Source organism: Harpia harpyja, chromosome 10 (assembly GCF_026419915.1).
Source record: "Harpia harpyja isolate bHarHar1 chromosome 10, bHarHar1 primary haplotype, whole genome shotgun sequence".
NCBI classification, from domain to species: Eukaryota; Metazoa; Chordata; class Aves; order Accipitriformes; family Accipitridae; genus Harpia; species Harpia harpyja.
In genome coordinates, this window is record NC_068949.1 from 26339321 (window position 1) to 26354541 (window position 15221).

The 15221-nt window shown below is 41.2% G+C and overlaps 1 protein-coding gene across 1 annotated transcript in view; it reads right to left on the reverse strand.

Moving 5' to 3' along the window:
• Nucleotides 1-10112, reverse strand: part of ERCC6 (ERCC excision repair 6, chromatin remodeling factor) — a 48988-nt gene extending 38876 nt beyond the window's left edge. Inside the window, exons 1-4 of the mRNA XM_052798810.1 lie at nucleotides 9598-10112; nucleotides 6942-7062; nucleotides 4415-4523; nucleotides 1768-2494 (exon numbers count right to left, since the gene is read on the reverse strand). Of these exons, the coding sequence (XP_052654770.1) occupies nucleotides 1768-2494; nucleotides 4415-4523; nucleotides 6942-7062; nucleotides 9598-10097 (1457 nt within the window). The 5' untranslated portion in view covers nucleotides 10098-10112. The remainder of the gene's footprint in view (nucleotides 1-1767; nucleotides 2495-4414; nucleotides 4524-6941; nucleotides 7063-9597) is intronic.
• Between the last annotated feature and the right edge of the window lie 5109 nt (nucleotides 10113-15221).

Sequence of the window (15221 nt, forward strand, 5' to 3'; positions counted from 1 at the left end):
GATTGCAAACCTATTGCCTCATATCAGCTCCTGATCTGCCTTTGTAACCTGGGATGTGAAAGTGAAGTTGGGCTCCTCCTACCTGAGGTTTTCTTACCAGTAATTCTACAACTGTGAGTACCTTTGTCAGAAGTTACCTCCTCCTCCTCCACAGCAACTCAGGCTCTCACGACAGAAAGAGATGGTGTTTATACCTCTACTTCTTGACCCCTTCTCTGATACGAGTTCACTTAAATCTGTAAGATTTTATATTTCCATAGAAGTGCAAAATTCGAGTCTCCCAAGCATTAACCAAGTCCCTATGCTAGGCCTTACCACTGCTACATCAACCACCCTTCGCTGACAGCCCTAATATATATCTTCCTTTCACTCTAGAGCAGCTGTTTTCAAGTTGGAATCCATCATTTTCTAGAGGACTATAAAACTACTTGAAAGACATTCACTAAAGGTAATTAATTAAAAGTAAGCATGCTATCAACAAGCTGAAGTTCATTATATGAAGCTCAACCCTTACACTAGAAAAGAGACAACATGCCAGTGGTTAGAGAACAATTAAAACAAAACAACCATTTTAGTGATCTTGATCTTTTGACTCTCAATATGTGCCGAAATGTCTCTTAACTTCACTGGCATGTCTAGTTAGCATCAGTAGAGAAAACATCTCAACAGGACACTGTAGTTACAGAGAGATCATCAACACACAGGTTATACAAATTTCATAAATCACAGATTAGCACAAGGTGTTTCAGCTGCCATTTTAAAAAATAACTTGTGTTCTTAGCTGTATTTCCCCACCTAACATACTAGACTCTCCTTAGAAACCTTACTCAGTTTACAACCTTAGGTCATCATAGCAACATAAAACACCACTACTACCACCATTATCACTATCTCTTTAGAGAGGGATGTTTTTACCCTCGTTCACATCAAGAACAAAGAGAGGAAAATCACTGTCAAACTGAGCAGCTCTTTTTAGACTTGACTAACAGCAGTATAAATGTCCAGTCTTCATTACTTATGTCTTCTAATATAAGCTATGCAAGAGACCATGTGCTAATAATCAAACAATATAGATATAGTCCTTTCCAGTATACATTTTTTTACAAGTTTAAATTCAAAAGATCCTTTTAATATTGGTTTTCAAATAAAACCGTTAGCCATATAAACTGTATGTAATTGCCTCGGATTTCAATAAACTAACAGATTCTACAAAAATAGTATGTAACTATAATTTATTCAAATGATTTCTTCTTGACTAGCAGTTAATTATTTCAAGCCAAAAACTAAGCATCTCACCCCATTCCAAACCAAAGATTTCTCTCTCAGTGGAGAAGTGCCATCCCTCTGAAGAGGGAGGGCACTGTCTGTCTGCATTGTAATTTTGCCTATCAAACAGAAGACTTTTTTTTTTTTTTTTTTGAAAGGTAGGTATTATGATCTACAGACAAAGGCAGTACTTAGGTGTAAAGCTGCCAAGTAATATGCTGTTTTATATCTACTCGATTTTGGGCACATTCACAGTTCTGCAAACAACAAACAAAGACTGACACACAAATAGCTTATTACTGAAGGACCTATAACAATCAGAAAAATCTAACAGCAATGTCCTTGTAATTAAGAGGTATGTCTGATTCCTTTTGGAAGGCTATGATCATTTTGACTGTCTTGTTTTCCTTACTTCAATTCCTAGCAGTGTATTACAGACATTGCCCTTTGCATGTTCAACATCATTTGTTAATGTTACTAATAAAAATGTCTAGGACTAACCTTAGTCTCTGTTTATAATAGTCTTCATCTCCATCATCTCTCCATCTCTTTACTTTGCGCCTCCCCTGTGTATGCTCTTCTTCCTCAGAGCTTGGAAAGAAGTCAGCATCATCTTCAGCTTCTTTAAAATCTCTCTTAACCAAATATTTTCTTTTTCTTGACAAATTCCTGAGTTCATAATCAGAATCATTCTCAACATGAGAAGATGCCTGCTCTTCCTCCTCTTCTGCTGCTTCTGGATCAAAGAGCTCCTCATCAGGTACATACTCAGACTCTCCACTATCATCCTCCTGTTTACGCCTGAACTTCTTGGCCTCAAGATATTTCTTTTCTTTTGGAATCTCTGCCTTTGACTGAATCTGAAGGGCATGCTTCTGAAGTTTTCTCATGTGTTCTTTTAAGCGCTTCTCTGTTTTTGACATGGCTTTACCCCTTTTTTCCATTGTAGTAGATGCAGGAGCTACACACTGAACATTTTTGGCTTGTGCTTTCTTCTTTGCTCCTTTGTGAAGGGATAACTTCTTTCTTTCAGATGACAGCTTAGCTTGGTCTGCTAAGTACTTCTCAAAATCAGATGCTTCATTTAGCATTAATCGTCGGGTATTCCTCTCTGGCTTCTGAGGTATTTTAGTTCCAAATGGAGTCATCTGGCCAGTACGAATAAGCTCTTCCCACTCTGTTTCCTGAACAGGCATAAGCATACTGCCAAGACATGATGGACCAGGTTCTACAACAAAAATCAGAACATCCAGCATGCCTTTTACACCTTCTGAATAACTCAAACACAGGAACAAGGGTGTTTTGTTTTGGTCCCCCTCCTCAAGTTTTATATACATTCAGTTCAGTTTTTATATGCAACTTAAAAGTCCAAATTTTTGTCACACATAATACCTGAAGTTCAAAATAGGCAAAACCCAACAAAACAGAAGGCCGAAGAAGTCAGACTGTAACTTTTACTTCAAACTACTTCTCAAACTTCATATAGGAAACATTACACATACTATCAAAATGCAAATACTTTTGAAACAACACACAGAGCAAGAATTACCATAAAATTACAGTCCCCCGTGGCACATGAACTCTGGTGTGTTCCTTATGCTGTCAATTCAACCCATGTCACCATGTTCAGTGCAAGAAACCACTGCGTTCCCATATGCAGCAACATCGTTCATTTCTATTTTATTATTGATTTTTCAGTCCTACTCATAAGCTTGAAATGTGACATTTACACTACCATCAGGACAGACACAAATCTTACAAAACACATAAAAGACTGCTTTCCCACATGCTTCAAAAAAACAAAAACAAAACCAAAAAAACCCCCCAAAACCCATCTTCCTACTCTACAATACTAATATTAGAATTATGACTTTAAAAGTCGGACTGGCTGCACAGCACATTGCCATAAAAGAGCTCTTCAGTTAAACTGCATTCAGTTACTATACATATTAACACAAACTAATTGATGTTTAAAACCAAAGAGGGGGAAAAGCTCTTGAATTCAGGAAGCTGAAGGGGAATTCCAGCCTGAAATCTATTATTAGGGTCCAAAATTTCTAAATAGCTGTACCACAATTGCCAGCACTGCATGCTACTGTATATGGTTCCATCTGAAGCGCTGTATTTATCACCAAAACACATTTAACAAGTAATGATGATGCATCGGGCATGAAACACCTCCCTCTCCACCACCTTAGTTTCTCAAACTATGGGAACTGCTCAACTCCATTTCTTCTGTCTTGTGGTCCATTCACTTCCTAGTTACATCGCATCACACCAGGTGCCTGAGTTTTACTGCATAAACCCATTCAAAGAAAGAGGATTAAAGATGCTTTTCTACCAAGAAAAGTTTACTGAGGTTTTGACTCCTCTAAGTTTTGTTGAATCAGGAGGGAAGCATGAGCTTTGTGAGATCTGGAATCCACTGCAGCCACATCTGCAATGGACAAATAGCACAAAGAGTTTACACCTCTGCACACAATAATATAACCCAAAGGTGATGCGCAAATGTCAATGGGGTCCAAACTTGCCCTGCAGAATACTGCAGATTAGTGATTGTGGCCAAGACACAGCCAAGCTGGAGTTACAAAATCCAAGCTCAGTTTGCAGACAGTAGTGATAAAGAACACCTAGTGAAACAGAGAGAATAAATATCCTGCTTTGGAAGAAGCCTTATTTTATTTTACTTTTTTTTTAAATCACAGTGCAGCCTGAAAAAGAGAAGCACTTCCCCCTTCCATTTCTAGTGATACATCCCAACAGTAAGAAAAAACAATTTTGTTAATGCTGATTGATAGCATCCAGCATATAAAATGTAATTCAGTCATGATGTTAGTCATCTTTATCAAATTAGCTGTGAAAAAAATGTTAGAATTTCCAATTTATTAAGCCCAATACTCTAATGTGCCTCAGCCATCCCTACTGAGCTGAACACGGATTAACATCCATTTTTTAAAATTTCCCACATGAATATGCCAAGATCTGCAATTTTGCAGGTGCAGAGAGTAACTGTTCTTAACTCTCTCATTAAAAGCAAACCACTGAAATTTACTTCCTTATTGGCAAAGATCTTGCAAACTAGCTTCAAACAACAACAACAAAAAGCATTACATCAAAGTAGAACAGAACTTTCAGCCTTCTCCCATACCTTCATCTTCCTCTAATTCAATCTCATTTACTTTATCAAGAATCTCCGTTCCACCAAGAATTGCTTGGAGACGCTTTTGTTTTGCCTTGATCTTCTTCAGCTGTTGCTCCTTGAATGACAAGTAGATACATAATTTAATTTTTAATCTGGTTCATACACTTGCAATCCTTTTAAACAAGACTTAAATAAATACACTTGCAGTATTTTCCACCAGAATCTCATATTCAAATGTTCACAGTATTGCATTTGAAACAAAAAAAGTGCAAAAAAGTGTCACCACAATATCTGTAGGGCTCCAACCCACAGAACACATACAATTTTGTGTGTACAATCATCTTACAATATGCATACAGTAAGATCAGATTGCTTATACACAAATTTCACATGCACATTGTGCATTTTTATGTACATCTTTTGAGGTCATTTTATGAATGTGTTGATTCTAGTGAAGGAAACCCATCAAGCAGATTGTGAGATGCGCAGAGAACCCCAAAAGATTTGTTCATGATTTGCAAGGCTGGGTTGATGGTTAACAAGCCACTAAAAACAGCTATAAGATTTATTTATCATCCCAGTAGTGTTGGAATGTTTTGTTAGAAAGAAACTGAAATTGTAAATCAGTCCATCATCCTAATATATGGTTGTACATGGTTAATTCAGGAGTGGTCACAGCTAATTTAACAGCAAAAACTATGAAAAGTGAAATTACTTTAAAAAAAATAAGTGAAAAAATCAACATTACAGATGCTATAACAAGTATAGTTCATTCCTGCTATGAAAATAATTCATAGCTAGCTCTACTGTTACACCTTTTATCTGATTGTAATATCCTCAACTGTGTATTTACTGGTGACATTGTGATTCCTTGGTGTCGCTAACTTTCACTTATGAAACAAGAAATTCTGACCAGTAAAATAAAGACATAGGCAATGTAACTTTCCACATTTGTAACTCCATTCTTTGGAAATATTTCCTTACCTAGAGAGGCACGTATTTCAGTAAAAATCAAGTTCATGGCAAAATGAGCAATTTTTTTTCTTTTTGGTGAGGAATGGTTCACTAGCCTGCCCATGTAGCACTTATCAAACCACTAAGGGTAAGTATATTCATGTATGGTACAATATATTATCTCCTGTGTATGCACTATAATCCTTGCTACCAGCGTACTTTATAACATAAAACACTCCCTGTATGACAGCTCTAAGGAAATAGCTGTCTTTTACCAGTCATTAATTTCCCATTTGTCTCAATAATGGAAGAATTCAGTTGTCTTTAACCATTTATTTTTTCTTAAATACTACAAAAGGAAGAGTACTAAAAAGCACTTCTCCGTGCATAAGGTAGCTCAAGACCAGGTTTAAATACACTGCCAGCCTCCAAACAGCCTCGAAAACACTCTTGAGGTTATTGGGACTACTTTTACAAATTATAGTTTTCATACAGGGATTTATTCTTACACTTCAAGGACTGTTAGAGATGGCTAACAATGAACACTCAATGAGGTCTGAACTTTCCCTGCAACTAACACTTGCATAAATTACTTCAATATGAAAACAAGTAAAATAGTGTCCAATTACATGATCACTCTTTAGTGATCAGACTCTTTAAGTCTGATTTAATGCATTTCTTCCCACTACTTCCAGCTACTTGTTCCTAGCCCTGTGCCACTGTTCAGTACTGTCCCCCTCACTCCCTTAATTGGCCAAACTGTGAGCAGTGTTATCCAAGTTGCTGAAATGGTCAAGGTTAAAAAACAAACAACTGCATGATTCCGTGGCAAATGGCCTGAGACTGGGAAGAAGTGTCTGAGGGCAAAGGACAATTAAGTTTCTCAGTCAGGTTTATCATTAGAAAAAATACTAAGGTGAATTTCCATCAGATGGTGAGCTGATCAAGTGTCCTGACCAGAAGTTTCCCTCTTCTCAGATCTCCTTCTTCCTGTTCACAGCTGTACAGGTCTATTGCTTACATTACCCTGATGCCTGATAGATTGCTCTACAAGCTCCTTTAACTTACTACTCTGGCAGAAAAAGGCTGGAGCAGTTTCTGCCAAATCACTGAGTTAAAATGGCTCACAGGAAGGAATGATATGTACTGGTACAAGAAAGATACAGACCATGAAAGAGGATTAAGAAAAGGAAGGTAGGGAATGAAGACCACAAGAGCCGAGATTTAGGTCAGCTATTGAATCGTGCCCTAACAATGCTTTGCTAATTCTCCAAATACTACTGGGAGGGATTTAATTAAATTAATGCAAATCAGTTTTCTGAGCAGGTCCTGGAATTTCAGTTTTACAGCTTGTTCTGAAACTTAGAATAAAAAAAAAATTTCAGCTCTTACTTTCACATCTTTAATTTAGTTATTTACATTTTTTGGTAGAAAATTAAACCATTTAAAAGGGAAGGAACAGCAATTGTAGACTGACTCTGCACTATATAATTAAGCAAGAATTGTATCACATAATCCAAACCTTAAGCCAAAGCACAAGCTAAGTATTGTCAGTAGGAAATTAACATAATCCAATCACCTTGTTATATTTTTGCCGTTTTACAGAATCTAGTTTTCTGTTTATATCTTTGTTGTTGGCTGCTTGAGGTGAAAGTTGCTCAATAATTTTATTTATTTGTTTCAGAGATGTTGTACATGATCTGAAAAAACAAGAAGATTGCAATGTAATAGTCAACTCCAGAAAGAAAAATACCACATTCTTGATTCAGACAATTTAGAAATTCCAGGAAATTTAAGGTAAGATTTAAAAAGGACTAAAGGTAAGTTTCTAAATAAGCATCTTATATTTAAACAACACTGGAAATACTAAACACTTTAAAAAGTTGTACATCATAAAATATTTTTAAACAAAATTTTGCTAATACTAGAATTCCAAAGGCAAGGAAACTTAAACCACTGCAATATTTAGTACTCAAAAGTTACGAGTCTGATGATGATAATAAGCAAGTGATAGTGGTTGCTTTTATTATTCATGGTAAACAAAAGACAAAACAAAAATCTGAGTGGAAAATCCCATGTTTTCATTTTCTAAAACTGTTTTAATAGTTTGATGCCATTATTATAAGGAAGGCTATTTCTTTTACCTTTACAACACCTCTTTTACAAAAAGAATAGATTACAAGATACAAATACAGTTTCAGGAAGACAGACTAGCTCAAAGAATTAACAGCACATAACATTAAACTTTCCTTACTCACGCACTACCATTTTTCATGTTTCCATATAGAATATGAAATTAAGGTTGAACCACATATTTTAACCTAGTATCATCTGTTTCTGCTGTTGAATTCGTTCGCAAGGAAGGAGATACCGCCCCACCATCAGAAGCACCAAATCTAGGTTTGTTGATTCAAATAGCAGATTTCGTAAGGATACACAAATTAGCATCTCAAAGCATTATGAAAAATGTCAAAGAAAACTCTTTACAACACCTGCAAAGCCGCCATTATTCCCCTCATATGCAAAGAAAAGCACTACATAAGTCTCCTCAATTGTCAGGGAGGAAATTGCTGGGCCACATTTCTCTCCAGCTCTAATTTGGATTCTACCACTGTTCTCCTAGGAGACGTATTCTACCAGCTCCCCAGCTATCACTGCCATCTTCACTTCTCCATTCTCTTTCAACACTTTGAACCATCCCATCCCCTTTGTTAGTCTTCTGTTTTGTTGCTTTAAGTATACCACCTTCTTGCATGTCTCCTACCTTTTGGCTCTTGCTTCCTTGGCCCTAGGGTCTCTTAACACATACAGCTACCGTCTTCTTCCACAAAGCTTTACTTAACAGGACTGCAGGATTTAAACAGGCAACCATTTTTTATTCTCCTCCTTCTGCTTAAATTTGTGTGTATATTATAGAATCATGCAGCTTCTACCATGAACTCCATGCCAACTGCTCAAAAACTATTTCTTGCCTGATTCTACCTCTAGTCATGCATTCACTGTGCTACAGGACTTTAACCAACTCTATCATGCTCTACTCGTACATCTTTACTTTTGTTAGTCCCTCTGCTCAACAAGACAGCTATATCTCTGCTGATCTTCTCCAAAATCAACTTTCAGACTTGCACGTTACATCTTATACAGATGAGGTTCTACAGGTCTGCATAAACCATTTGCATCCCCTCATGTAAATCTCATTTTACGACTTTAAGCAGAAGGTGAAAATAGGGGGGTAAGAAAAATCATAGGATGCTTCTTAAAGAAAACCAGGAAAATATCAACTAAGTGATAATGCCCTGCACCATTCTTTCAATAACTGCATAATCTAATTGCAATGGTTACACTGCTCCATTTGTCCTCTCAATGACCATCTTACACATTATGTCCTTCTGCTACATAACATCTGAAATTAGGTTCCAGTCTTGGAAACTTACTTAACTTCGCATCTCCACACCCAAACTGGAAAATTAATGAAATGCATAAAATTAAGCATATGCATAATAAGAGAGCTATGCGAGAGTTCACATAGGTCATGGAGACCTACAGCACTCTTGAGCACTAAAACCCAACATTAATGCAATACAGAGAAAGATCCACAGGTAGAATTATTTACCTGCAGTAGTTCACACAGTAACTCTACAATGAGACTAGAAACAGAAAGGGAGATCCAAGATCAAAACTCGAAAGAGGCTCCCATCCCTCAAAGTCTTCTGCTATCAATATACCATGTTAATTAAGCATTTGATTCTTTTAAGGTGTCCTTAAATACTTCATACAAGCACTTGTGATAAGGTTGTTTTGGTTGTAGCACACTCATGATACGAGTCATCAAAGTTACAGAAAGCACATAACCAGAAGCAGATACTATGAAGCATACAGAATTGAAGAAGTGGCACTTTTTCTGATTATTACTTTGAATAATAGAGTATAATGCAATTCTACACTGCCCAGAAAACAGACATGCATCTTGGTAAGGTAGGAGACAAAGAAGAAAAAGGAGATGCACTGTCCTCTACTGCCTTGATGCATGACTGAATTAGTCAAATAAGAGCAATGAAGCATTGTTCTGATGTGAAAAATATTTTCTTTTTTAAAAGGCAGGTGACTCAGAAGAGTACATGTAATCTAGTGTTTTCAAAACAGCTTTTCATCTTCCAGCTTTTAAAAACATGAGACACCAAGCCTCATTAGATAGTCAGTAACAGAAAGGAACAGTGAGAAAGGACACAATTTACCTTAAGTCATCCAACACTGACTGATATTCCTTCTCCGCATCAGCTATTTTTGTTGCTTTATTAGCTTCATTAATTGCATTATCTACTTGCTGAAGAACTCCTTGCTCCAATACATCCTGGTCATAGACATCAACTCCTAAACCTTTGAGCTCAGCAGCCTGTGCACTATATGAGATGGACTGAATCTGCTGCCTGTTGATCTGTAAAAGGGGGTGTCCTCTTCTGGGCACCTCCAAAGGAACAGCTGTGGAAGTGGATGACTGGCTGGCAGAGTTGGGAACTCTAATACTATTACCCGGGTCACTGTTACAAATGCCATTTTCTTGTTCAATTCCCAATTCCTCAGCATTATGCAGGCAATTATTGCTTGAAGTAGTAACAGGGTCTTGTTCTTGCATACTGTCTGGCAGGTGGCTGTTGTCTGTTGGCATCCTCTGCTCAAAGGCAACAAAGAAGAGCCACATCATTATAAGAACATTCACACACACAAAGTTCCTCATGAAGACTGTGCCCAAATAAAAATAAGCAAAACAACAAACACGTTTCTTTATGAGAAATTCTTGTTTCAAAACACCTAGTAGTCTACTCCTCCATGAGTCCTTCCCCCAAAGGCTTCTCCACGCTCATTTCCACAACCAAAAAGAAAAAAGTGGCCAAAACTTCTTAAAGACAACTATACGGAATACTCCTGGAAAACACTGATATCAAGACAAATAAAACAACCTGTAAAAATTACTCTCCTCGCCAGAGAGGGAACTCAGTCTTGTGTGTAAATGGTCACGCTCTGAACACTACGGCGTAACAAAAACATAGGCAACTTAACATGTCCAAAACCAAAAAATACAAGTTTTTGAAACAGGGTAAGACTTGCCAGTGAAAACACTGATGAGAACAGTTGGCTGTACACTTTAGTGTCCCAATTCAGCTTTGAAGTAGAACATAAAGCATCTTAGCTGTTTGGAAATTAACACTGGACTGACCTACCAAGGCAAGCCTGGAGCTGATTACTGTCTGGAGCCTTCAAGGTGAGACTGTCTTTTGAAAGGATGTAATTTTTGTCACCTTCGGGGAGAAACAAGTGTTATTAACTTGCAGGAAGACATTAATAAGGCAGGCGGGCTTCATCAGCAATCTCTCCTAGCACGGCTGCCCGCGGATCTCGGTCCCAGCTCACGGTTTTCTTTCATCGCCTCCGCACACGCACGCGACGGGCTCGGCCCCGCGTTCGGGCAACAAGTGCCGTGACAACCCCGCGCACCGGCCAGCTCCCCTCGAGGGACCCCGGACCCCCCCTCCACCCGCCCCTCCACCGGTCCCCAAGCTCCCGTGCTTCACCACCTCTCTCTGCGAGCAAGCCCGGGGCCGGCCGAAGGCTCTCCCTCGCGGCTGGCGACGAGGCCCGGCCGGGATGGAAACGCGAGGGGCTCCGGGGGGCGCCGCCTCCCCCCCCCCCGCCTGGCCTCTGCCCGAGCCGGGCAGGCCGCGGCCCCGCCGGCGGCCCCGGCGCAGTACTCGCCTCGCTGCCCGGCACCCGGGACGCCTCACCGCAGCGACGCGCGACCCGCCCACGCCGAACGCGCACGCGTCACTTCCTTAACGTCGGTGAGCGTCACTGTCGCGCGGCGGGGCTGCGGGGAGTGACGTGCTGCGCCGCGGCCGCTTCCCGTGGTTGCCCGCTCGCCCGCCTGAGGCGAGGTGGGCGGCGGCGGAGCGGGCAGCCGTGCTCGGCTGTTCCCCCGGGCCGCCGGCAGCCGCTGACCTTTACCGCGGGCATGCCAGGCTGCCTCGCTAGTGCGTTTTTAGCTGGCAGCGCACGGGCCCGGCTTGGGCTGCGGGCCGTGGCACACGGGTCACCTCGGGCCGGCCGCCCTGCAGGGGAGCGATGCCTGGGGCAGAAGGGCCGGTAGGCCGGAGCCACAGAGGAACTGCTTGCAGGGACCGCTTCAAAAGTTCGGTTTTCTCACTTGACGTCTCTTAGCGTCAGGTGATTGTCCTTTGAAAGGCTTGGGGAAGGAAGCGTGCTCTAGTGGTTGCAAAATTAGCCCGGGACTCAAAAAACAAGTGTTGAGCAAGTAATTTGATTGCTTCAAGGCTCCTCCAAGGGAAGAAGAGAGAAGGGTGCATAATATGCAGCTTGGGATTTAGCAGTAGGGTTGTTTAGAGGCTTAGTAATCAATTGGCGAGAGGAGCAGTCTTTTAAGAGCTATGGGTCATCTGCCTGCTGGGCTCTGTAGCAGCAGTTCCTTATGTTTTATGCGTTCCATTCTATTTTCTTCATAATTCTCTGGTAGTGGCAAAAGCAGAAAACTAGATTTTCTTCAGGGGTCTTTTTTCTGTCTCTACAATTTCTCCCCATCTTTCTATCTCCCCGTTTCAGTGGTGTGAAAGTCCTGGACCCAGGTCCTCCCCCTTTGGGCAGCAGAACTGAATTTATTTGCCAGCGGCCTTGGGCCAACTGCGAGAGGATAAATATGTAGCTGAATACATTTGGAAATGTATTGCTAATGAAATGCTGAGGCATTTCTATCGAGTTTAGCTCTTGGCTTCAGAGGACAATTTGCGATTCCGTTTGACCACAGAGTTGCTTTCTTCAGTTGCCTTTCAGTTGTCCTGCTCCATGTATTCTTAATGCTATCTTTTTACAGTGAATGTCTTGAAACAACATGCATATTGTAAAAAATATATTACTATTTTGTAATTTATTCAGGGGTGGAGACAAGGCATATATAAGTAAGTGACAGAGGCATGATACCTTACGCTTCTCACTCTTAATTTCAACAAAATGCTGCAGATGGGAGAAAACAAGCTTGTCCAGTAATAATAATACATTTATAGTGCACCTTTGATCCAAAGAAATCCCAGATACTACTGATTAGTCACCCTGCATATAGAAGATTGTGATTGTAGCTATGCAGAAATGTCAGTTGTTTAACAGAGGAATAGCAGAGGTGGTGTTTGTGTATGACTAGATGTAATGTTTTAATCATGAAAATTTAAGGATGTAGGTTAGGGTGTATAGGGAGAGACGGTAACTTTTATTAGATTTTGGGCTTTGTCTTCTTTACACCCTGCCTTTCGATATTTGTACACATTGATGAGATCTTCCTTCTTCTTTAGGCTATGCAGTCCCAGCTCTATTCAGCCTTTCCTTATAGGGGAGATGGTCCAGTCCCTACTCATCTTAGTGGCCCTCTGCTGGACTCTGTCTACTAGCCCCGTATGTCTCCTGTACCAGGAAAGTCCTAGTCTCTGTAGACATTGATTGTCTGACATTTTCTCAACTGTGTTCCTACATTGAGTTGATGGAGCCCACGCTGCTGTAGTAAAACACTGTTGATAAATGAAGTATCCAGCGATTCAAGCGTTTCAAACCTGGTTGAAACTTTTTTGCCAAATTTGTGGCATACCTAACACACCCACAGAGTCCCTGCACACCAGTAGGGATTCTGTTACTTTTTCTCATAAATCACCACCACTGACAGTTTTCTTAAAATACTGTATCCTACCAAGTTCTCCGTGTTGCTAGCTCTCTATGACACATTATACCATTTCTTTTAATACCCACCGGTGTGAGTATCAATGAATAACTCTCAAAATTGTTGGTGGTTTTATTCTGAACTACAATTTCAGGTCCTTGACTTAAGATGCTCCTTTCCTTCCATTCCCTTATTCCCTCCTTCCCCCAATGTCTGGAATTCTCAAGAAACCACAGAACGGGTTCTCTAAGGTCTGTAAGACCAAGACACAAAATGTCAGCAGGCAAATAAAGCAGTGCTTAGTTGATATACTCTTATTTGTTTCCTTTGCTCTGAAATATGCTATTACTGCAAATATCCTTCACTTCGTATTTAACGACTAGAATGAAGAGGCTTGTTTTTAACTTTTGTCGCTATCTTCTAAGTACAAGGAATGATGCTTTGTTGTTGTGGTTTAAGCCCAGCCAGCAACTAAGCACCATGCAGCTGCTCTATCACTCCTCCTCCTCAGCTGGACAGGGGAGAGAAAATATAACAAAAGGCTCGTGGGTCGAGATAAGGACAGGGAGAGATCAAACCTGTCTTTGATAGGAAGATCAAATCTTCCCAGGCACAGCTTCACTCCCAAATTCTCTACCTACCCCTGCCAGCGGCGTAGGGGGACGGGGAATGGGGGTCGTGGTCAGTCCATCACATGTTGTCTCTGCCGCTCCTTCCTCCTCAGGGAGAGGACTCCTCACACTCTTGCCCTGCTCCAGCGTGGGGTCCCTCCCATGGGAGACAGTCCTCCATGAACTTCTCCAACGTGGGTCCTTCCCATGGGCTGCAGTTCTTCACAAACTGCTCCAGTGTGGGTCCTTTCCACAGGGTGCAGTCCTTCAGGAGCACACTGCTCCAGCGTGCGTCCCCCGCGGGGTCACAAGTCCTGCCAGAAAACCTGCTGCAGCGTGGGCTCTTCTCCATGGATCTGCAGGTCCTGCCAGGAGCCTGCTCCAGCGCGGGCTTCCCGTGGGGTCACAGCATTCACCTTGCTTGTCCTTTGGGCATCCACCTGCTCCGGCGTGGGGTCCTCCATGGGCTGCAGGTGGATATCTGCTCCACCGTGGACCTCCCTGGGCTGCAGGGGGACAGCCTGCCTCACCATGGTCTTCACCACAGGCTGCAGGGGAATCTCTGCTCTGACGCCTGGAGCACCTCCTCCCCCTCCTTCTTCACTGACCTTGGTGTCTGCAGGGTTGTTTCTCTTACATGTTCTCACTCCTCTCTCTGGCTGCGGTTTCTGTGACCCAGCAACTTTTTTTTCCCTTCTTAAATATGTTATCACAGAGGTGCTACTACTGTCACTGAGGGGCTTGGCCTTGGCCAGCGGCGGGTCCATCTTGGAGCTGGCTGGCATTGGCTCCGTTGGACTTAGGGGAAGCTTCTAGCAGCTTCTCACAGAAGCCACCCCTGTAATCTCCCTGCTACCAAAACCTTGCCACGCAAACCCAATACATTTGTAATTGCTGAAACAATTGAAAATGTGGAGTGCAAAGTCTTTCAGCAGAGTGAGAAAGGCAGCAACCAGGGGGCATTTAAGGACAGAGCAACATCAAGCTGTTGTCAAAACTAAACTGCTGTATGGAGGGGTAGGCTCAGTTTTCCAGAAACTGATTAATGAGGGGGGAAAGATAAGCTGTCCTGGAAGAAAGAAAACAGAGCTTTGTATTATTTGCTAGGAGAAGAGTTTTCAAATGAAAGGTTGCTTCTTTCCCAAGCTCAAGAGGAAAATGAGTGAAGATTTTCCTATATGTTAACAGACTTATATAGGTTAAGAGATTACTGATGTGGGAGATGGTTAGTACTAAGTCTGAAAGAAGAGGCTGTAATCCAACATTAAATACTATTGCTTCAAGACAAGTACTCGCAGAACAAACCAGTTACACTGGTATCCTGACTGTGACTCCAAAGATCCCTGGTAGAGCTTGCTCATAAAGATCCCTGTTGTGGTCTAGATGAGGGGTTATATGGGACTGAAGATGATCTTTGTGGGAGCATTCTGAAAGCATGATATGAAAATGTGGGAGGCCCTTCAGGCAGGGACTGATCAATGTCATCTGTCCATGAAACACCATATACACTGGGAATGATGTATAAATAATAAGCATA